This window comes from Hydra viridissima, unplaced genomic scaffold (assembly GCF_058129835.1).
Source record: "Hydra viridissima isolate aposymbiotic clone 2 unplaced genomic scaffold, HvirCarnegie_v1 scaffold_2, whole genome shotgun sequence".
Classification (NCBI taxonomy): Eukaryota; Metazoa; Cnidaria; class Hydrozoa; order Anthoathecata; family Hydridae; genus Hydra; species Hydra viridissima.
The window spans coordinates 17,598,597-17,621,419 of NW_028324301.1; the positions used below are offsets into that span (position 1 = coordinate 17,598,597).

Genomic DNA, 22,823 nt, shown 5'->3' on the forward strand with positions numbered 1-22,823 from the left:
AACAATGGATTGAAAAATAATTTCTCAGATATTACTAAAATACAATCTGTTGCCAGCAAAATAAAAAAAAAAAATTCAATAGTATTAAAAGTTGTCAGGGTCCTTTTAATTATTCATTCATAGAAAATCACTAGCAAGAAAAAAAAAAAAATTTTTAAACTCTGTACAAAATCTTAATTATCTAAACATTCTACTACGTGCAGCTGCAAACTATCCAAATCAGGAAAACCATCCTGGCACTTAGGGCACTTTCGCTCCTCTGAATGATAAGGCACTCTTGCATTACTTGCTACATCTGCTGGTCTTCTACTCCAAAAGTTATTTTCTTCAATAAAATGGTTTTGCTCTGGCAAATGAGCATTACTTCTTGAACCAAACTGATCAGATTTGTCATTATATGGATATTGGATGTTTGACCCATCATACCTACCCATTGTAGATGGTGAAACAAAGCGTCGTTGTAAGTCTAACAAAGGACGACATGATAGGTTATTAATCTCCTCTTTTAATCTCATATTTTCAATTATAAGTTCATCAAGCTGTTGATTAACTTGTAAAAACTCTTGATGTTTTTTTTCCCGTGCAGCTCTTTCAGCTTTAAAATCATTCTCATATGCAACCATCTAAATACCAACATGTGTACAAGCCAAGCATAAAGAAGACACAAATACCGAAATTCATAACTTTCATAAAAAATTATCAGTTATTAAAACATAATACTGCAGCTTAAATTTACCTGTGTTTGATAAAGAGGTATTGATTCAAGTTCAATAGTCATTATCTGCATTTGCTCAGTCAAGTTATCAACTTTTACTTTAAGTGTGCATATCTGGTCATCTTTTTCTCGTATCACATTTTCCATATGATCTTTCTCCTGTAACAGTTATATTCATTTATTTTCAGCTAAGTTATATTATTTATTTTTAGCTAAGTAAATATACATTCATTTTCAGCAACTAGCTTTTCAGAACTAACTAATTCTAATTACTAGAGAAGTAGCTTGGTTAGAAAAAATGTCTTGGAAAACCAAACAAATCCAATCTTTCTTTTAACTATAAAAAAAACTAAATTCAAAGCAAACTTTAAAGTAGAAAAATTTTTTCCTGCTACTTTAAATTAAGAAAGTTAGAGCTCAAACTAATTTAGGTATTAAACAGGTTTTAGATTTCCTGTACAAAGAACACAATATGTATATTAAACCTTAGACCTAAGATGTTTTGGGCTAATGTTTAAGTTGATCTCACTTAAAAGGTTTTTTTTTTTAACTTTTTTTTAGTCAAATTTCTTAAATTTAAGGATCTTTCAGCCAAATGTCTACTTTAGTTTCTGCTGGAATTATTGAGATCTTCTAAATATTTAACATCTTTTTTGATAGTAATTAAGTATTTAGAGGATTTAGAAAAATTAAAAAACGGAAAAAAAAATAGAAGTGTTAAATTTGGTCCATGCAGGTTTACCTACAAGATAAGTGCCTAGAACATCTGGAGTATTTAAAAGTACAGTTTATAAAGTTAAAAACATGATAGCCCTGAAAGGATTCAGATGCCAATTCCTGCAAATAAAAAAGTTGACAAGAAGTTCATAGAACAACTTTAGAAGCATGTTGAAGAGAATCCTACTATGCCCATTAGATGGATTGTGAAAGGTGACAGTATCCCACCTGTGTACCATGCAAAGCATTCTCAGTTAATAATGATGCTAGGTACTGTTGCTTCAAAATGGTAAAAAATGTAAAAAATGAGAAAGAAAAATTGAATAAAGAGGCTTTTTGAAAAAGGATGTGATACCATGGCTCATGAAAACATTTCCATGGAAATTATGTGATCTGACAGGAAATTAGACCCTCTCAAATCTCAGGCCACTCAAGTCATTAATTACAAGAGCTTGAAACTCTATGTCAAGGAAACACCTCATCAGTACTTGCCAGCTATCATTGAAAAGAATGGAGATGTAATCAAATCCTAAGTAAGACAAGTCATTTTTTACAAATACTATTTAGAAATGATTATTTTTGGCTCTAAATTTTGCAAGTCTATTAATGAGAAAAAATCAGCAAATTGTTACTGCACCAACACCTGTTAGCCTATTTTCTAATAAAGTAAATATAGTTTGTCTTCATTTTTAGAATGGTGTGGAAATCTGTTCATCATGAATCAATGATTACTCTCTACATGAAGGACGTTGCAGCAACCAAGTTTATTAATCGATTAGAAGTCAACAAAACAGTCATTTTTCACACAATTCAAAGACATACTGAACTGGGAACAAATGAAAATAAAAAAGGAAGCGGCAGGATTCATTCCATCAAAACAAAGAAGGCAATCAAAAAAGTGAGGGATTGAATCTGGAAAAAGGCTATCATTCTATCTACAAGATATCAATCAGAAGTGGCATGTCTCGCTCTTCTTTGCTTTGAATTATTGCTGATTATCTCAAAACAAATGAAGTTCAATTTTTATCAAATGTAACCAAAGAAAAATGACAAGATTGGATCAAAAGCTTTACTTTGACATTTCTATACTCCTCAACATTTGCAAATCATTTTCTTCGATGAGAAGATCTTTACAGTAGAAGAATATTTGAATCAACAAAGTGATTGAGTTTATGCCAAATCAAAATCAAATAGCAAAATTCAAAGAGCTTCTCATTTTGGAACAGGGATGTGGACATTTCAAGAAATTGGCACATCTTGTAAGCCTTAAAAATTGCAGACTTGCTGCCAGCAAAACCTGCAGGATTTTATTGAGTTCTTTGAGGGCCAGCAAAATTCCTGGATTTAAATCCTCTTGATTATTCTGTTTGGTACGTTTTGGAAGCTAAAGCCTGTTCAAAACTGCACAAAAATGTCAAATCTTTGAAGAGATTGTTTTTTGTGTTTGATGACTAATAAATTTTTGTCAGTATCATAACATATTTTGGGTTTACCATTATCATTGAATTGCTGTAATTCTGGACCCTGTAAAGAAAAGACTTTTCCTTTACCCACACGAAGTTTAAAGAATAGCAGTAGGAAGCTTGCATTGTTAATAGTATTCTCAAAACATTTCTCAAAACAATCTCTGTAAATCGAATTTCTTTTTCTTACTTGTTTTAGTTTTACCCAGTCTCTGCCCTTCTGACAAGCAACTCTTTCTTTATAAAGAACATTTACCCAGTCTTGATCACAAAAATTAGACTTTTCTAGCATTTCACCAAATTTGTCAAAGATTACACATCTATCACTTCTTAGTTTAAAGAAACTCTTTATGGAACATAAAAAATTCTAAAACAATTTCTATAAATTATTGTTGTAAAAATAGAAATGCATAAAAATGTAAATAAAGATAACCATCAAACTATATCAAAAAACAATATGCAGTTAATAAAAAAAAGCATAAGTATGAAAATTAAAAATCTAAAACCTTCAGCTGTTGGGCTTTAAACTGTAAATTTTTCCAAAGGTTTTCCGCTTCCTTCTTTAATTTCTCATTGGTAATAGTCATTCCTTGAAGCTGTGACTGGTAAGCTTGATTGCATTGATTAAATTCTGCTCTAAAAATTTGGTAACTTATAATTGATACCTCTTAAGATTGTTGTATTTATCCTTATTCTCATTAAAAAAATCATCATTATCTTTGTAAATTTATCACTATCTTCAAGACAACAATAATAACGATGATGATGATGATCCTCCTCCTCCTCCTCCTCCTCCTCCTCCTCCTCATCATCATCATCATCATCATCATCATCATCATCATCATCATCATCATCATCATCATCATCATCAATCATCAAATGTAAAAAATAAACCATGGCTTTATTACATAAGTTTATTCCGTTGGGACTCTGATTCCCTTTTAACTACAGCAAGTTCATCAGTTTTTTCTTCAAGCTTATACTTAAGCTCTTTATACAACATTTCTAACTCAGCCAATCTAGATGCAACAATCAAACACATTAAAATCATAATTACAATTAACAATTTTAATTTACTTATTATCTTATACTTTTAGGCTATACAAACTTAACAAAATTGTACTCGTTTGAAACATTTTTTAAAATTATTACACCATAAGTTTGCTTTCTAATTGGCACAATAACAATATTTTTTTACAGACACATGATCTTTTGTCATAGAAAAATTAGATATTGAAAACCAGACCTGGTTTTTATCGGATTATCTTCTTGGATACTAGGCTGTAACTGATTGTTTTGAATTGTTACATTTTCATATGGGATATCCTTTACAAAAGCATTTGCTTTACGTAATTCTGCATTCTCCTAAATAAAAAAGAATTCAGTCGAATTCTAATTAAATTACTTTCTTTATTTTAGAAACAAATTTGTATTTTTCATTCAACTTACAACTTATTTTAAAACGCTCAAAAAATTTTGTCACTTTTTTAGAACAGATAAATTTTTTATGTTTAAAAGGTGCTGTAGTAAATGCTCATGTAAACTACAATACATGTGTATGTACACTATATATACACACGTATGTATTTTACATATAAAAAAACTAAATGAAAATAATTATTTCAAGGTCTGTAAACTTTGAATCTATGTAAATATTTATTCAATTGTAACTTACTTTTTACAACTTTATCTCAACAATTATAGAAAAAAACACACCTTACAGACTTGTTGATATTTCATTAACATCTCAATACTTTCTTTACTATATGCTTTATTCTGCTCTTTGAGCAGAGTATTTTCTTCATCCACAGCAGTAAAAGTATTCATAGTTTCTGCACATTCAAGTTTTAGCTCATTATTCATTAAAATTAAACGCTCATTTTCAGCTTTTAACTCATCTATCTCTTTCCCATTTAGTGGTTCAATTATAACAGAACGATTATCCATTTGGCTTTTAAGGCTGACCAATTTCTCATCTTTTTCTTTCAACTCTGCCAAAATGCCTAAATGCTCATTTCTCAAGATTTCAAATTGCTCAGAAATTTTCAGTAGCTTGGCATGACTTTCATTAAGTTTTTCATATTCTAATTTCAGCAGCCTGTTCTCCTTCACTGAAGCATCATAACGAGCATTTAGTTCAATGTATTGTTCAATAGATATCTGCTGAGTATTGCAATGTGTAGAGGGGGTCTCTTTTGAAAGCTGAATGGACTTAATGGCATTTGAAAGTAAATCCTTTACTTGGGATGACTATTAATGAAATAACAATATGTATTATCAGCACAAAAAAATATATTAATACTTCAAAAAAATCTAACTAATACTTTGAACATGAATTTTAAAAATATCTTTAAATTTAGCTGCAAAAAAAGTACTTTTATCATTCAGCTTTTATAAAAACTTAAAATTTAAAAAATCATCAATATACATAAGAATTCAACTTACATAAAAAGATTCATTGTCTGTAAGAGATCCTTTGATGCTTGTAAGTTGGCTTTCTAGATCAGCAAAATTCTTAAAATCAGAACTAGATGAGTCTGAAAAACCTTGTAAAACATCAAGTGACTCTTTAGCAGCTTCAAGGACATTGTTTTCAGGTTTCTATACATTAACACAAAAAAGCAACTTCTCATACTTTTGTTCATAGAACCTCATAACTTTGATTATAATCAGTAATCATATAAATGAAAGCTATCATACAGAACAAAAAAGTAGTCAAGTAAGTTCAAAACTTAAACATTTATTTCAGCAAGTGTCTTAAATTTGGTAGAGGCTGCAAGAATATAGGATGTTATATCTATTATTGTCTTGATAAATTTTGTAAAGGTTGCAAAAAGAATATAGGATGTTATATCTATTATTTAAAGAAACACTCTCAAAGAAATTTCTTTAGTTGAGTATAATTTTTACAACGAAAAGCTCTTACAGAATTTCTGGAATGACATTTTAAAAAAAAATGCCATTTTTGCTTGCACCATTTATCCACCCCTTTCCATTAACAACATTTGGGATGAAGTCATGTCCCAAAGAAAACCTTTTGAGGCACATGGTGCATAGGACCTTGCAACACATTCCTAATGCTCTAAGACCTTGCAACACATTCCCAGAAATATTTTTTTTGATTGTCGTTAGAAAATATTTCCTCACTTAAAAATTGTAAATGGCAACTTTTTTAGTGGGGGCCTGGAGAGAAATCACATGTTTTAGAAGAGTGCCTGGAAATTTTGTTGTTCAAGATAGGTAACTAAGAGACATGGTGCATACTCAAATTTCTAGTATGTTGATACTGGTGTCGAATGAGGATGAGTTGTAAAAAATTAGGGCAATTGGAGCTAAACCAACCCCACCCTGACCCCTAACTGCCTCCTTCCTAGAACTAATCTCCTTTAATCGTAAAAAAAATTTTTCTGTTCTATCATAAACTAGATCAAATTTCATCGACAGATTTCAAATTTCATAAAAAAAATCTCTTTTCATTTAAGATTTATAACCATGCAAAGCTTAAAGTTACCCCCTGAAATAACTTTAAATGGTCTTAACTTTTAAACGAAAGATTTTTTTTTAATGTAATTTGAAATCTGTCGATGAATTTTGATTTAGTTTAATATAAAACAAGCAAAAAATTGAAAAAGGTTTTTAAGAACCAACCCTAGGGGGAATTCAAGGATCGTTTCGAACACCACAAAATCATGCTCATGCCCCTGTATTTAGATTTTCAGAAATGTTTGTGATAGAATTATCAACTTTTTTTTAAAGTTTTTAAAAATGTTTGTTTAACATTGAAATTTACAGATGGATATGTAATTTTCATTACTTTTTATTTACATTGTTATTGAAATCAAAACAAAGCAAAGCAACTGATCCTTACTTCACTATGCGGCCGTGTTATGAAGGTAATTACAACTATATTGATGTTTAATTTACTTCAATTAAAATTTAGTTTCGCTATTTTAGTTATTATAGTTGCTATACATATGGTATAAAATTTAGACCTGAGTACCAGAATTATTAGAGGGAGAAAATGTGAATGTTTTATTTGTGAAAATGGGTGCAAATCAAAAATGGAAAAAATTTTTGCCCCTATAGTTGAATGTGTCGGGCAAACTTGTTTATCAAGGCGTTGAAGATAATTCAAATAAACCTGCAAAAAGACAAATTTGTCAATATTGCTATGCCCAAGTGGGACAAGGAATTCCACATCCCTGTATGAAATTAGAAAGACAAAGGAATTTGACTGCCATTGTGAAATCAACACCCCCAACAACGCAAGGAAAAGTTCTGTTCAGTTCTATCAAAGATTTCAACACAAATGACTCAGGGAACACCTTAGCTTTGAAAACTTTTGGTCCGAAGCAACTCACTGTCTTTTTTGGAAAGACTGAGGTTAAGCACTGTGCTCCCCTGTGACCCTCAGGGTAAATTATGGTTTAGTCCAATTTTTTTTAGCTGGCTATTAAAATTGGTTTTAAAAAGGAGTTTTTAAATCGTTTTTAAAATCTTAAAAAATATCGATTTACTTTATTAAAATATCTGTAAAAATCATGACCAAGTTCCTTGGGACCCTTATGACCCTCTGTGAGAAGGCTTTAATTTAGTCTCAAATTTTTTAGATTAATATAATACAAATGTTATATTTGTTTTAAAATTAAAGATAACAAAATAAAATTTTATTTTAAACTATTTTTTCCAAATTCTACAACAATATTCTTCAGCTGTGTTGCGTAGTCATCATGTTCTAACTGCCATTTATACCTCTTCCATACTTGGTGGTGTGCACTCTCTCCTGCTTGTTCAGCATACACACCCAAACCATATTTATGTTGGAGGAAAAGATACATATGGCATATAAGTATATGAACTTTCCAGCTTACATTTAATTGATACTCAAAGTTATCATTCAGATGAACTTGAAGATTTTGAAATGAATCTTTGAAGTCTAAAATTGATTTAGACAAGAACTCTTCAACTTTCATCCCAAATCCTTTTGTTTTTACAATTTAAAACTTTTTAGCACAACTAAGACATGTACCAGAAAAAATCTGCACGGACATTGTAAAGGATATTTAACTAACTATTGTATTTCGATATTGAATGTTATGTATATTTTGAAAGTACATATATTAATACTTTATAACTTCACTTAAGAAAGTTTGTGAAGTTTTGTACGTGAGAACGCACGCACTTTGCGTTTTACACTCGACATCAGCTTTTGCACAGTCTTCGGCTAGACTTTCTTGGTAGCTCTAATCCATTTATTTTTGAAGTCTTTAATGTTTTTGGCTTCTTTTACATTGAACCTTAGTTTTCTTTTGACAAGAGCCCAATATCTTTCGATAGGACGTAGTTCGGGACAATTTGGTGCATTGCAGTGTTTTTCAACAAAATCTACTTTATGTTCTCTAAGCCAGTTTAAAGGTGTCCCAGAGTAGTGACATGATGCTAAATCAAGCCAAAATAACAGGTTACTTGTGTGTGTTCTTAAAAACGGCAAAAGACGTTTCTTGAGGCATTCTTTTATGTATATTTTGGTGTTAATTGTTCCCGTAGTCACAAAACAAGAGCTTCTTTCACCACCTTCACAAATTTCTTGCCAAACTAAGAATTTTTTAGCGAACTTTTGCATTCCAATGCATTTATAATTGGAATTCAGTTTCTTGCGATTAATTGCTGAATAATATTGGTGTCCTGGAAGAGATCGGAAATATTCAGCACAATAAGTTTCATCGTCAATAATCAAACAAGATTTTTTAGCACATAATTTTTTATAGAGCAGCTTTGAACATCGAATTGCGACATTTTCTTGCTTTTCTTCACGACGAGGAACTTTTTTCTTTTTATAAGATTTATAACCACAATTTCTCTTTACTCTTTGTATAGTGGAAGCACTTGTCTTAAATTTATTCGCTAATGTTCAAACAGAAATCTCCGGTTTTCTGTCTAAGGCATCTTTTACCTTTTTACCAAGATCTCGTCTAACAAAACATTTTTTTCTTCCTCTTCCTGATTTTCTTATGATTGTACCAGTGTCCTTAAATCGTTTCACAATGCTCTGCACTGTTCTCAAAGCAATCTGCAGCTCTTTAGAAATTGTTTTGTTTGATACACCAGGATTTTCAACAAGAAAATGCAAAATTTTTTCTCGCTTCTTATCTTGATTTGATGACATTTCAATTAAAGCTAATTGTTTTAATAACAGAGTTGTTTAAATTTTGAACAACATTAATACAACCACATTTTAAAACAATTAGCTATTTTAAATGATGTATGGTTTCCGTAGACACCACATCAGAACACGCGCAGATTTTTTCTGGTACATGTCTTAATAACTGGAAGAAGCAATCTTATTTTTGAATCAATTGAGGCTGCACTCATTAGGTTAATCTCTAGATTATTCAAATTGTCTAAAAATCTTTGTGCATTTTTACCATCTAACCCAATCCTGTGGTAGCCTCAAAACATGATATGATTAGTCTTTAGCCATGACTCAAACCCAGGCCACAGAGAAAGTAAAATCTTTACAAACATTGAACTGATTCCAATAAAAAGGTGAAGCTCTAGAGGAGGGATGCTATGTTCAACCAATGTTTCTAGAGGATCATCAAGGTAAAGAATTCATGGTGAAATACAGTATCTGAACTCCTTAATATGCTTATATCTGCAACCATCAGCAACAAATTTTTTGTAGTTAGAGTCTATGGATCCAAACATTCTTTTTTCACCACTTTCAAGTAAACATTCACCCTCACACCAGAGACATGCAAACTTGCCACTGTGGCTACTGAGACCAAATAAAGAATTCCCGTATTTAAGATCAAATGCTACTGAGTATTTAACATCCTCTAACCTCAGCGGAGTTAGGAGTATGTTAAGATTCCATTGTGTTCAGAATTATTTTCCACCAAAGACAAAATTATAGATCTTTTTACACCAGCATCATCAAGCCTTGTTGAGCTTGAATGTTTGTTCAAAGGATCAAAAACATTTAAAATACATTTTAAAAATCCCTGTCCTGAATCTACAGAAATTCTAGCTATATTGGAGTAAGGATCTAATCTTCTCTCTTTCATCATGTGAAGAATAAGATCTGATGTATTCGTAACAAACACTAGACTATGAGTTAACTTTTCATCACCTGACATAAATGCTTTAGTTTTGACATCATAGAATTCTGACAAAGAATCATGTAACCTTTCCATTTGAAGCGTTATATTGGTATCAACCATATTTTTGCCAAGGTTTTCATGCAAGTTACTGTAAAGAATCTTTGTTTTTCTTTTGGATAAGTTTAACATGTTTGAGAGTTCCATTATGACATCAAATAATAACTTTTAAGAGATATTCTTTTAGATTTTGTATCTGGTCTTCCAACAACAATATTTAATGTATTTCCGAAGGTCTTAAGTGGAAATTTTTCAACACATTTAATATTTTCTCTCTTCATTTTATTTTTGAGGAATCCTGAAAAAGTAAAAAAAAAAGTAAAATGTTTTCTGGAAAAATATTTGTTTTAAAATTAAAGGTCAAATTTAAGCCCCTGAAGCTATTTGTTCACTACATACATGTCCAAATGGTTCTGAATGGCTAATAAGATTGTCAACAGCTTGGCTTTTGCAGCAAAAATGAGTTATTCCCTGTCCTTAAATTAAAAAGTATGCATAATAGGTACCATTATTCATTAGCTAGTTAAACAACTACTTCATAGTAAAAACTCTTGTGAATTTGCTATATTTAATTGTTTTATACTCTTTTGTCTTTAGTAGATAGTTCAATAGGTATCAGTAATTCAAGAAATATATATATATATATATAGTTAAATTATTGATGTACAAATATACATACCAATAGCTGAAAGGTATTGATAATATATTTTCTGCAGTTTGATATCACTTTCTGTATTTCCATCAGTGATTGGAACAAGCTTAGTTGCCTTTTGTTCAATATTTGCCATTCTTTTTAACTTTTGTCGATCAATCTTAATAAAAACATAAAAATGTTAAATGTGGTAAATTTTGGTTATTCTGTAATAAAAGCATAAAATTTATTACAAAATTAAAATATACTTCTTATTCTATGTTCAGAATATAAAAATATAAAGTTTTTATTTTTTGAAAATAAATACTTTTTTATCTTAATATAAATAATAAAAACATAGCTACAAAGCATAACTTATGTTTAACACTATTCTCAAAACATTCCTTAATTCCATAATTAATACCTGTGATATTTTAGCTATCCACTTCCCATTTTTTTGTGTTTCTGCTCTGTTTAAAGCATAAAGATTTGTTGCCCATGATGAGCATATAACCTTTGGACAACATTCCTTCTCCACATCATACTCTCTCCATATTAGGTTTTGAATATGCTTTTCAATACCAGGAGTGATTTTTAAAACTTTGTCAGTCGGTTTACCATATATATCCAAGCAGCATGCACATATTGTGTTTAAACTTTCTGCCATTTTCCACAGAACTGTCTGAAATTTCTGTATAAATTTTGTGTATATACTTTGGAAAAATTATTTACAACAATTAGAATGTAAATATAGACATGTTACAGTTGGTTAGAATACTGAAACTCTATTTAATTCAATTTATGATGTAATTTCGTTTTAACATTAAAAATTCTAGACAAAACAAAAATTTACCATATGGGTTATCAATAAATAATTTGATTAAAACATGATAAGTTATTATTAATTTTCTATGTTAAAGCAACATAGAAAATTAGTAATACATATTTTTGTTTTATGTACTGTTAAAATTTTATTTATTCTCCTCCAGTTATCATTATTTTCATATGATCTATTGAGTTTGATCTGACAATGATCCATTTAGAATATTTAGTTAATATAATCATTTATTTGTATATTTTTTCACTTAATGCAAAGCGTACCAGTATATATAATAAAAATATTTTATAAGAACTAGAACAAAAAATCTTTCTCTGTATCATACTCTATCCAAATCATGTTTTGAATATAGAATGAATAATTTAAAGTGACAGTTTTCCAAAAATAAAAAAAAAACTTCCAGTGCTTAATAAAAAATTTTATTTCAGCCATTTTGGTAAAAAAAAAAAAACGCATTTAATGGTCGCTTTTGGTAAGTTATACCGTGGAAATAATACTTTTTATTTCGATTATTTGACGAAAAACTTGCATTAATGATGTCATTTTTAAAATAGATATTTTAATAAAGTAAATCAATATTTTTTATGCTTAGCAGTTAGTTAAGATTTTAAAAACAATTTAAAAACTCCTTTTTAAACCCAATAATAAGAGCCAGCCAAAAAAAAATTGGACTAAACCATAATTTACCCTGGTCACAGGAGAGCACAATGTAAGAAACCTTTCTTTTATTTAGATAAATTGAACGAACTTCAATTAAAACTAAATTCTAGGTAAGTTTTCGTTGATTAAAAATACTTTTAAAAATAAATTTGTTATGAGTTTAAAGCCAATTTTTGTAGTAACTTCATTATGATTTCTAAGTAATCGTAACATAATTGAAGTTGCACAATTTCTGAGAAGTGAGGCTGGACGGAAAAAGTGTGGAATCTGGTTTCAATATTAAACTGATTGAGAACAACAAAATGAATGGAAAATTATTCAATAGTGATAAACTCCCATTGCTATTAGAATTAAATGAAAGCGAAGAGGTAAGTAAAGTATTACCAAAAAAAAAACTTTTTGATAGATAGATTGGAATTTGTATCATTCATTTTGATTTTTTATGGATGTATAGTTGGTAGAAAAAGATACTCTTATTGGGTATTGCAATCATATTAAAGAGCTTGTAGTAATAGTACTTCATCACAGAAGGAACAAATGATGTTGATATCAAATTAGGTTTAGATGGAGGGCAGGGATTCCTTAAAGTTAAATTGTCAATAACCCTAAAACCACAGCAAATGTGACAGATATGCATGCAAAGATTTTAAAGATTCAAGCGTCCACAAAAATATTATATTGGCCATTTTACCTTCATCAAACAAAAATTACCATAATTTGCAGTTAATTTTGGATAAATTGAATATTTTATCCTTAGATTACACAGTATCGGAAGATCTAAAGGTTTTGCTTCAAATGGTTGGAAAACAAACTGCAACATCAAAGCACCCTTGTCTGTATTGCATGACGTCATTTCCTGACTAGATTGTACAACCAATGGATGGCTGATGGTGCAAATTTTAAAAAAGCAAAAAAGTACACAAATGTTGTTAATCCCCCTTTATTAATAGGTAAAAAAAACAAAAAAAAATACTGGAACTTGTAGATATTCCTGGTCTATATATATACTGCTAGGTGTTCTAGACAAAATTTTAAGAGATTGAAAAAAATTTATTTGAAAACAAGGAGTGTGGGTAACAGTTTGTTAACCAATATCTAAGATAAACATTTGCAGAGTGTCCTACCAAAGGCAGCATCGTTTGGAAGGCAATGCTTGCAATAAATTGGTTAAAAACATAGACAACTTTGAACTGGTTTTTCAGGAGTCTAGTCTTGGAGTTTCCACTGCCAAATATATTAAGGTACTTAGAGATTTTGAAAAAATAGTCCATGGTTGTTCTGGAAAATCATTAAGCTCCACATGTTTAAGATTTAGAGGAGTTCTCTACGAGCTATAGAAATCTAAGGGCTATAATTCCTTTGAAGGTACACATAGTTGAGCAACATATTATCGAATTCATCGACATGAAAGGTGGAGTCTTTGGTAAAATAAATAACTTTTGATAAAAAATAATTTATAATCTCAGTAATTAAATACTCTATTTCAACAGTTGAATTGTAAAAATTGAATAAATTATGACAAATATGTAATAAATAAACTTGCATTTCTTTTGTACTTATATTCTATAGACTTAGGATACTGGAACGAACAAGCTCTCTAATCCATTCATCAGGATTTCAATCAGTTTTGGCAAATGAGAAAAGTTAGAGAGCATAGCCCAAACTACATAGAGACACTAAAAAGCGCGATTGTTGCTTACAACTAAAAGCACTTTTAAAGTAGCTTTCTATTTGCAGGAATGTAGTTTGTAAAACGTAAAATTTTAAACCTATGAACAAACATTTAGTATGATTTTGAAATGTTAAATATTAATCATAATCTAACCATAAAGACTAGAAATTTTTTTTTTACTGTAACAAATAATTGTAGCAAACCCTTCTTGACCCCTAATAATCCTCCCCTAGTTACGGTTCCTAAAAACCTTTTTCAATTTTTTGCTTGTTTTATATTAAACTAAATCAAAATTCATCGACAGATTTCAAATTACATTAAAAAAAAATCTTTCGTTTAAAAGTTAAGACCATTTAAGTTATTTCAGGGGGTAACTTTAAGCTTTGCATGGTTATAAATCTTAAATGAAAAGAGATTTTTTTTATGAAATTTGAAATCTGTCGATGAAATTTGATCTAGTTTATGATAGAACAGAAAAATTTTTTTTACGATTAAAGGAGATTAGTTCTAGGAAGGAGGCAGTTAGGGGTCAGGGTGGGGTTGGTTTAGCTCCAATTGCCCTAATTTTTTACAACTCATCCTCATTCGACACCAGTATCAACATACTAGAAATTTGAGTATGCACCATGTCTCATAGTTACCTATCTTGAACAACAAAATTTCTAGGCACTCTTCTAAAACATGTGATTTCTCTCCAGGCCCCCACTAAAAAAAGTTGCCATTTACAATTTTTAAGTGAGGAAATATTTTCTAATGACAATCAAAAAAAATATTTCTGAGAAAGTGTTGCAAGGTCTTAGAGCATGTTCCTATGCACTGTGGCCATGAAAGTACATACCTTGGGCATTACAAAAATGAAAATATTGAAATCTAGCTGTTGCGTCCGAAGAAGAAAAATGCATTTAAAAATCATTGTCTAAAGGAAAACTATGCAGTGTTAAATGTTAATTTTCTATTTTTATAGCATTATTTAAGTACAAATACAAATTTAAGTATGAAATTACTTTTATACCCTTTTAATAAAATGTGCACCACCACCCCAACCTTTTCTAGTTGAGTTGTGCAAGTGACACTTTTTTTACATAAGAAATAATGCAGGAAGGAGGGGAGGGGCAGAAGAGGGGGAGAGAGCTGAATGGATTTTTTAAAAAAAAAATTCAATGGAATCAGTAAACTAAGCCATATAAGAGTTATTTAATTGCAGGGTTTTTGGCATTTGAAGTGTATAAAATATTTATTTTACGATAGCCCACCTCAGATTTTGGTCTTAAGTGCACAATTGTTTCTTTTGGTAGTTTGGGCGTAAAAGCCGTAATTTAAAATTTCAGGAAATAAAATCATTTAAAAATTAAGTTATTTGCAAGATTGAAAAACTGTTCACCAGTTCTTTAAAATGCCTAACCATGCAAAATCACATGAGGACAACAGGAGAAGTGTTAGTTTTCTGTGCATGAAGAAGGCCACAAGCCAGTTGACTGATTTTCAAAAAGAAAGAGCAAAGAAAATCTTACAAATCAACTTAAACTTTGATGACTCTAGAGTTCCTATAGCATTCTGTGATGCATGTAGGAAGTCAATAGAGAGGTGTGCCAATGGCGAAAAAACAAATCTTCCACAGCTTTATGACTTTATGTCCATTTCTCTAACAGTTTTGACAAGGGCATCTTCTTTTTGTGAGTGTCTGATTTGCAAGATTGCCAGAATCAAAGGAAATCAGACTCACCCATTTTTTCAAAACTCAACGGGGATAACTTCTGCACCAAATCCAAACTCAGAAAAAAGATGCTCTTCTTGTTTTTCTTTCCTACAAAAAGGCTTCCCACATCTTTGTACACTGGCTACACTTCGAAAAAATATTGCAGAATTTACTAAAAAAGACAAAATTGCCTCAGAAAGGATTGCATCTGCATTTATTTCTTCTTCATCATCTGCAGGGGGAAAAATTTGACTTCAGCAAGCTCATGGCGGAAAGCTCTCAACTTTGCCTGGTATTAACTTTTATATTCTAAAAATTTTTAAACACTTTACAATAAATTAGAAAGCAATCTCAATTGCAAGTTTTAATTTAAAGCATACAATATCCAATTATTAGATCCAAAATGTTAATGAAATTTTGATTATTGAAACAATGAAAACAGATTTTGACAAATGTAATTGATGATGACTAATTTATCATAGATTCTCTTTTTGATCTTTACATTATTAATATTTTTCTATAAACTATTTGATTTGCACAATACATTAGAGGCAAGAAAAAGCAGGAAAAATGTGGGAAATTTATTGGTTTAAAGAATTAGATTTGAATTTATTCATTTTCGATATATTTAATAATTTCGATGAAAAAGAATTTTTCTCTGAAATTCAAACATTCCTTTTCTAATATTGCAGGATCATCAAGTCACTTAGAATATCAAAGTCCTTCTCTTGCCTCAAAGCTTCAGACTTGGTTCATGTACAACTCAGCACTGCTCTTTTAAATACTGGAGTGAAAAAACTAGCAAACACCTTCAACAAAGTCTCACCTCACAGGATTTTCAAAGAGAACTTTAAAACCAAATTTAACATTCTTGGCCAGCAACTTTCTGAAAACCTTTCTATTAGTAAAGTTGCACTTTCCAGTTGTTCTGACTCATTCAGTAAAACTGTGGTTCACTGCAACAGCATGAAAGATTTGGTTTCAAAATTGATGCAAAGCAGGGGGATAACTGAAGACTTCTTTGTGAAAGTTGGAATCGATGGAGGTGGAAGCTTTTTGAAGGTGTGTCTTGGTGTCATTGATATTCAATCAGGTAGTGTTGAGGCTGTCCAACCATCCAAATGGCTTCTGATTTGCAAAAGCTCAAAAGACACATGAGTCAAAGAACAGCTTATGATTGCTGTCTGTGAAGATCTTTCAAAAACATGAAAATGTCAAGCTCAATCTAGATTTGATCCAAGCAACCGCTGTTGATTTTGTTTTGTTATGTAATCTTAAGCTTGCTAATATCATATATGGATTGCAATCTCATTCCAGTTGCCACCCGTGCACTTGGTGCAATTCAGACTCAAAACACCTCCACCTCTGTGGTTCACATAGAACTTTTGGATCATTACAGACAACCTATGAGGCATTTGTCAATGCTGGAAAAGATTTTAAAAAATTCAAATTTGCTGGCCTGCAGTTACTCAGTGCCATGGTAGGCACTTTGCTAGACCAGAATGCCAAAAGATTTTGGAAAACTTAGACTTCATACTTCAACAAGAAGAAAAATCTGCAGCTGTCAGTACCATTGGATTGATTTGTTGAGAAAGTTCAACTTTGTTGTTGAAGTATGCTTTGGAAACTATCTAGATGAGCAGTATGGGTTAAAAATTCAGCAGTTCAAAGACAGTTATCTAAGTCTTGACTTACCTGTTACACCAAAAGTGCATTCTGTCTTTTTCCATGTCAGCCAGTTCATCAAGAAAAAAATTCCTCACTGGGAATGTTTAGTGAACAAGCCACAGAAGCTCTACATCATACTTTTCAACAACATTGGCAAATGTATAAGTGCTCACAAAACCATCCTCAATATGCAATGAACATAAAGAACTGCATCATTGACTACAACAGTAAAGTCATGGGCAATTTGAAATGATTTCTCCAATCCATTGCACAATTTTGAAAATTTATATGAAGCTACAAAACTACAAAGATTTCTCCCATAACCTTAGTTTTCCGTATCTCAAAACTGAAGCTGTTAAACAGAAATGTTTTGTAACAGAATATAATCTGGTGATTAATATGATACTTAACTCCTACCACATTTCTTTTCTGAATGATGTGCTAAAACTGTAAAAAAACTGGACCCTTTTTGGCCTAATACAATTTTTAGGTACATCCCATTTTGGGGTAAAATTATCAAAACTGTAACTGTATTCTCCTCTTATTTTTTTACTTTCTAAAGTTTTAATAAATACACAGTTTGAATAAAACCTTCAGTTTTGAAGTTCAGAAACCAGAACTTTGCAATTCATTGTTGCTATTTTATGGTCCTTGATTTAACAAAGTTTTTTAGGTCTTTTTACCAATTTTTTATTTTTCTATTCTTGTTCTCATTGTTTTACATTTTCTTACTTTTTCATGATTTTATATGAAAATTTCATGTGTTAACTACTTAAATTCCACAAAATATGAATTTTTTTTCATTTATTTAATTTAAAGAGAAATAAACTTTAAAGCTATTTTTCTTTTGCAATAAATAGATTTCAATACTTTCATTTTTGTAATGCCCAAGGTATGTACTTTCATGCCTCAAAAGGTTTTCTTTGGGACATGACTTCATCCCAAATGTTTTTAATGGAGAGGGGTGTATCATTGGCAATTAAAAAACAACTTTATTAAACATTATTTGGAAAAACAATTTACTTATTAGCATTTGTTCTTTTTTTTACTTAAAAAAAACACCATTTTAAATGCCATATAATCTTGTAATGAATATCCTGTAGTATTTAATAAACTTCTATTATCTTATTAACCAATGAACTAATTTTCTTATTATTACTAAAGGTATAATTTTAAGCATTTAAGTGACCTACAAAAATTTGAAAGAAACTTCTTACATTTAAACTCTTAAGTATTAAAATGTTCTTAATGCAGACAAATCTTGTCTTATTGGCTATATTATTGTATAAATTGAAATTATTTTATAAGTAAAAAAGAGGCAATTAAAGTAATCTCTATATTACTTAAAAAATAAATTCTGAATAAAATATGATTCCTTAGTAATATAATTTGTTGCAGCAAAATTTTTGACAAGTTTATTAATACACTTTTTGATTTACAAGAAATCATTGTTTTAAAAAAACTTAAAACACACTAAAGAATTATTGTGATGTGTTATCAGTTTATTAAAGTAAATTAATAAAAACAAGTTCAGATAAAAGTTTACCTCATCTCCAATCCTTTGAAGCATCTCAACTATGTTTCCCTTTTCATTTTCAATAACATTTTGTATTTCAGGTTGAATAGAAACAAGAGAAAAGTTGTTTAAAGAGATTGTCTTTTTATAACTTTCAAATATACACTCTAAGTCCTTGTATTTATTTTGCTCCTCTAGTAGTTCCCTTTTCAAATTGGTTTCTTTTTCATTATACTTTTCTTTTAACTCAATACATTTGTTATAATGATCCTAAAATTGATTAAAGTAACAAATTAACAGCAGATTGAAAATTTCTATTCAGGTCATTGATAGGGAACTATTATTTAACACAAGAAATGAAGAGAAATGCTTTTATTGACACTATATGTGTAGAACACACAGATTTAGGTATTTCAAATTTTCTCAATTGTGCCAAATCTTTTGTAAATAAAGTTTGCCAAAAACTCAAAGCATTAGATGGCAAAACATAATCTGTTGCAAAACATAAAAAGTATGAAGAATGTTTTGACACTATTAGAATTACAGAAATTATTTAACAATTACAAGCGGTCATTGTTAAAAACGTTTTAAAGCCAATAAGATCCCTCTTTGGAGACCTTAATGCAGTGCACCTTTCAAAATTTTAGCAATATGAAGACCCCTTCCAATTTTAATTGTAAATGTATAAGGAAAGAAAAAACGACATTGAAATTAACACCTTAATTTATAAGTATTAATTAAAATTTAGCTCATGACAGTAGTTCAATGAGATGGTTGCTGCTATTTCTTTTCAATAAGCGCATTAAATTGAGGAATTGTCTTAGACAGTGCAAGATGCATATTGTATTTGACGTCAAGCCTGTTATGATTTTTATCTTTTATTGACACTAATGCTAAGAACACTCACTTACAAAGGTATGCAGTATCAAACAGAATTAATATGGATATTACTCTTTTAACAAGGAGAAGGTAAGCTTGTCCTAAACTACACCAAAAATCACAAACAGCCTACTGTTTTGGATCTCATTTCAATTAAATCATCTTTGATAAGATCTTCATCATTGATATCATTGATAGCCATCATAAATGGCTATACACCCAAGTCTCCTGATTAAAGCGTTCAGGGCAAAAATTCCCTTTAAAAGAGTTCTATAGTGTTTCAAGATATTCTGAGACTTTCTTTTGTAATTCTTCATTTAAACTTCTAGTCAATTGCACTTCACTCTGTGACAAACATAAAAAGTATGAAGAATGTTTTGACACTATTAGAATTACAATCCCCACCATTTGACATGACAAAATCATCAAGAGAATTCAAAATATGTTGAATAGCACATGAAAACTGGTTTCAAGGAAAAAAAAGAGACTGAGCTAGTGCAACAGAACTCAAAATATTTCTGCCATGTACTTTCATTTATTTTTGAGTATATGCTTCAGATGCTAGCTACTGATTGAAAATGACCACATATAATGACTAGTTACAAGATTTTTAAAATTTTTGTCTTTGGACTTTATTCAGAATCACTTTTTTATTTTTTTATTGATATTTTGTTTTCAGATCTAAGGGCAAAAGATTACAAACTCTTGACATTAAGTGAAACAACCTACCAGTGCAATCATTCAGGATAATAGTGAAACTGAAATTTTATAAGCTGAATAACATAAAAGCTTATCTTTTGAATTGCTATCTGATAAAGAAAGTGTTTTCTAAAACAAAGCATGTTATTGCCAGAGTCCAAAGTGAATTTTTTTCTAAAAATTTCAAAGAATTTGGAAAAATGTAATAAAAAAATCAGCGAGCGATGCAAGAGATCCTATTAGCAAAAATTTAGACAAAAATACTCTACTAAGAATACCCCCTTGTATTAGTTCTACAGGAGAATGCCAGACTAAAAGATAGAAAAACATAAAACTAGAAGAGGAAAAAAGCAGCTAATTTAATCTAGCAACCATAACTTCTCTAAAGAAGCAGATTGATATTATGTCTGAGTTTGTTGCATTGTTTTATGCAAGGTTTTTAAGGTCTTAGTAACTGCTATTTCACCAAGGCTGAACTTTGAAGCCATTCTGAATATGAAGAACTATGAAGGAAGTGCTCCTGAAATTTCTGAAAAGTGCTGAAAGAGTTTGACTGATCATCTTTGGTATCTAAGTTCATCTAATACCTCATTTGGACTTCTATATATAAAAAGAAAACATTTTCAGACACAAAAAACAATTATGACTAAAAATCTATGCTCCCAGCAACAACTTTAGATCCATATGAGTTTTTAAATTTAGATCCATATGAGTTTTTAAAAATTTTTTCACATGAATATCTTTAAAATTAAAAAATTTCTAAATCTTCAAAAAATTATGATTTACAAATAGGTCAAAAAACACACTTTTTCAAAAACACTTTTGGAGTGATTGAGATCTATCAAAAATAATTTTTATGGAGTTGAAACATATTGTTTTTCACAAATTCACACTACATGTAATGAGGGAGCACTAAAAAATTTATAAAAGCAGAAAAACATTTTAAGTATAAAGGGGTGCTAAGATTTAATTACAGGAATGAGATTGTTGACTTATTCCTGTAATTAAATATTAGTACCCTTTTATACTTAAAATATCTTAGCACCCCTTTATACTTATAATTCTCACATATCTTTTGACTTTAAAATGATATTTGAAAAATTTATTGAAAAGCAGGCTTTTTAAAGTCAGTTTAGATTAATTCTTATTAAGGATATTGTTGAGTATTAACCAAAATTCATAATACTGTAGGTAAAAAAATGAGCTTTGGAAATGCCTCAAATATATCAAAATTTTATTTAACTTAATTAGAAATGAATTTTAACTCACTAATTGAGCACAAAAAATTACTTAAAAGTTTGTTGATATTATTAATATACTATAAAATATGTAAGAAGTATACATTTTTTAATATTAACAAACTTTTAAAAATATAAATGATAAAATAATAATTTAGTAAAGCAATAAAATTCTACCTCAAGTCGCTCATTATTTCTTTGCAGCACTGTTTTTAGTTTTTTATTTTCTGCCATAATTGCTACAATTTTATAATAAACCTTTGTTTCCAAATCATTAAACACAACATCATTTTTCATCATATTTTTAAATGATGAAGGATTGGTAAGACTTATTGATTCATTAACTTGGTTTGAGACTGGATAACTTAACAACTCTGCATCTTCAAATAAATCTGCCATTTCATTAAAAGACTCACAGTATTATGCTATAATTTGATTTGATTAATGCAACTTGCTCTCTATTGCCTCTATATCCATATTACATTTCCTCTAAATATGTAAATATACATATATGTGTATATATATATATATATATATATATATATATATATATATATATATATATATATATATATATGCAACTATGTATGTATGTATGTATGTATGTATGTATGTATGTATGTATGTATGTATGTATGTATGTATGTATGTATGTATGTATATATGTATATATGTATGTATGTATGTATGTATGTATGTATGTATGTATGTATGTATGTATGTATGTATGTATGTATGTATGTATGTATGTATGTATTCAAAAACTAGAAGTAAATAACTTAGCTTATAAAATTCTACTGAGGGTCTCGATATTTTACTAGAAACGTATGAATGATAGCATTAATAGTTAGCAAATCAACTCTCGGATAATTTTTTTCTTTCGTAATCTTGTTTCTATACTAAATACTTGAGGAGCAAATTTGTCGAATTAATGTTGTCCCATTTTAAAAAAATTCTCAGAAAGTTACGTCAGGGTAATTCCTAAATATGGCTTTTCCTTTAAAGAAAATTTTCCGCGGAACGCACAGTAGGGTACAGCGAGAATTTTTTTTTCTTCTAAAAGCTTAAGAAAAGGTGTATTCTTATGTAAAATCAAATTTTAAATAGGGTTTCCTTAAAAAAATCTTTGATCGGAAAAAGTTTTGATACCCAAATTTTCACTTTTAGAAATTGCAAAATTTAGTAAAATCTTATTTGTCACATTTGTCCTTTATTATGTTTTACATGTCCTTCTTTTTCATTGCGATGAAATATTAAATGCAAATAATGTT

General features: G+C 29.7%; 1 protein-coding gene and 1 pseudogene across 3 annotated transcripts; both read right to left on the reverse strand.

Annotated features, from left to right (window-relative positions):
• Nucleotides 1-9: 9 nt before the first annotated feature.
• Nucleotides 10-22,078, reverse strand: LOC145187583 (uncharacterized). 2 transcript variants are annotated; one of them, XM_090077272.1, is made up of 9 exons: nt 21,730-22,078; nt 18,767-19,006; nt 5,341-5,496; nt 4,612-5,145; nt 4,142-4,260; nt 3,804-3,914; nt 3,402-3,531; nt 737-874; nt 10-623 (listed from the first exon to the last, which is right to left on the reverse strand). In XM_090077272.1, exons 1-9 carry the CDS (start codon nt 21,949-21,951, stop codon nt 174-176), a joined length of 2,100 nt encoding a protein of 699 aa, XP_089933398.1. In that variant the 5' UTR covers nt 21,952-22,078; the 3' UTR covers nt 10-173. The 2 variants fall into 2 exon arrangements, with proteins under 2 accessions (XP_089933398.1, XP_089933399.1); XM_090077273.1 differs by lacking the exon at nt 18,767-19,006.
• Nucleotides 9,222-11,461, reverse strand: LOC145186408 (uncharacterized; annotated as a pseudogene). The gene is made up of 4 exons (XR_016449468.1): nt 11,111-11,461; nt 10,735-10,867; nt 10,427-10,531; nt 9,222-10,350 (listed from the first exon to the last, which is right to left on the reverse strand). The product of XR_016449468.1 is annotated as an uncharacterized LOC145186408 (transcript).
• Nucleotides 22,079-22,823: the final 745 nt, after the last annotated feature.

Bases quoted from the DNA above. Each gene is read 5' to 3' on its own strand.
- LOC145187583 (XM_090077272.1), bottom strand. From the start codon at position 21,951: ATGGCAGATTTATTTGAAGATGCAGAGTTGTTAAGTTATCCAGTCTCA. The intron at 19,007-21,729 runs GTAGAATTTTAT...AATCAATTTTAG, and splicing joins GAAATAATGAGCGACTTGAG to GATCATTATAACAAATGTAT. The intron at 5,497-18,766 runs GTAAACTTTTAT...GTTAATGTATAG, and splicing joins TTCAAAGGATTGGAGATGAG to AAACCTGAAAACAATGTCCT.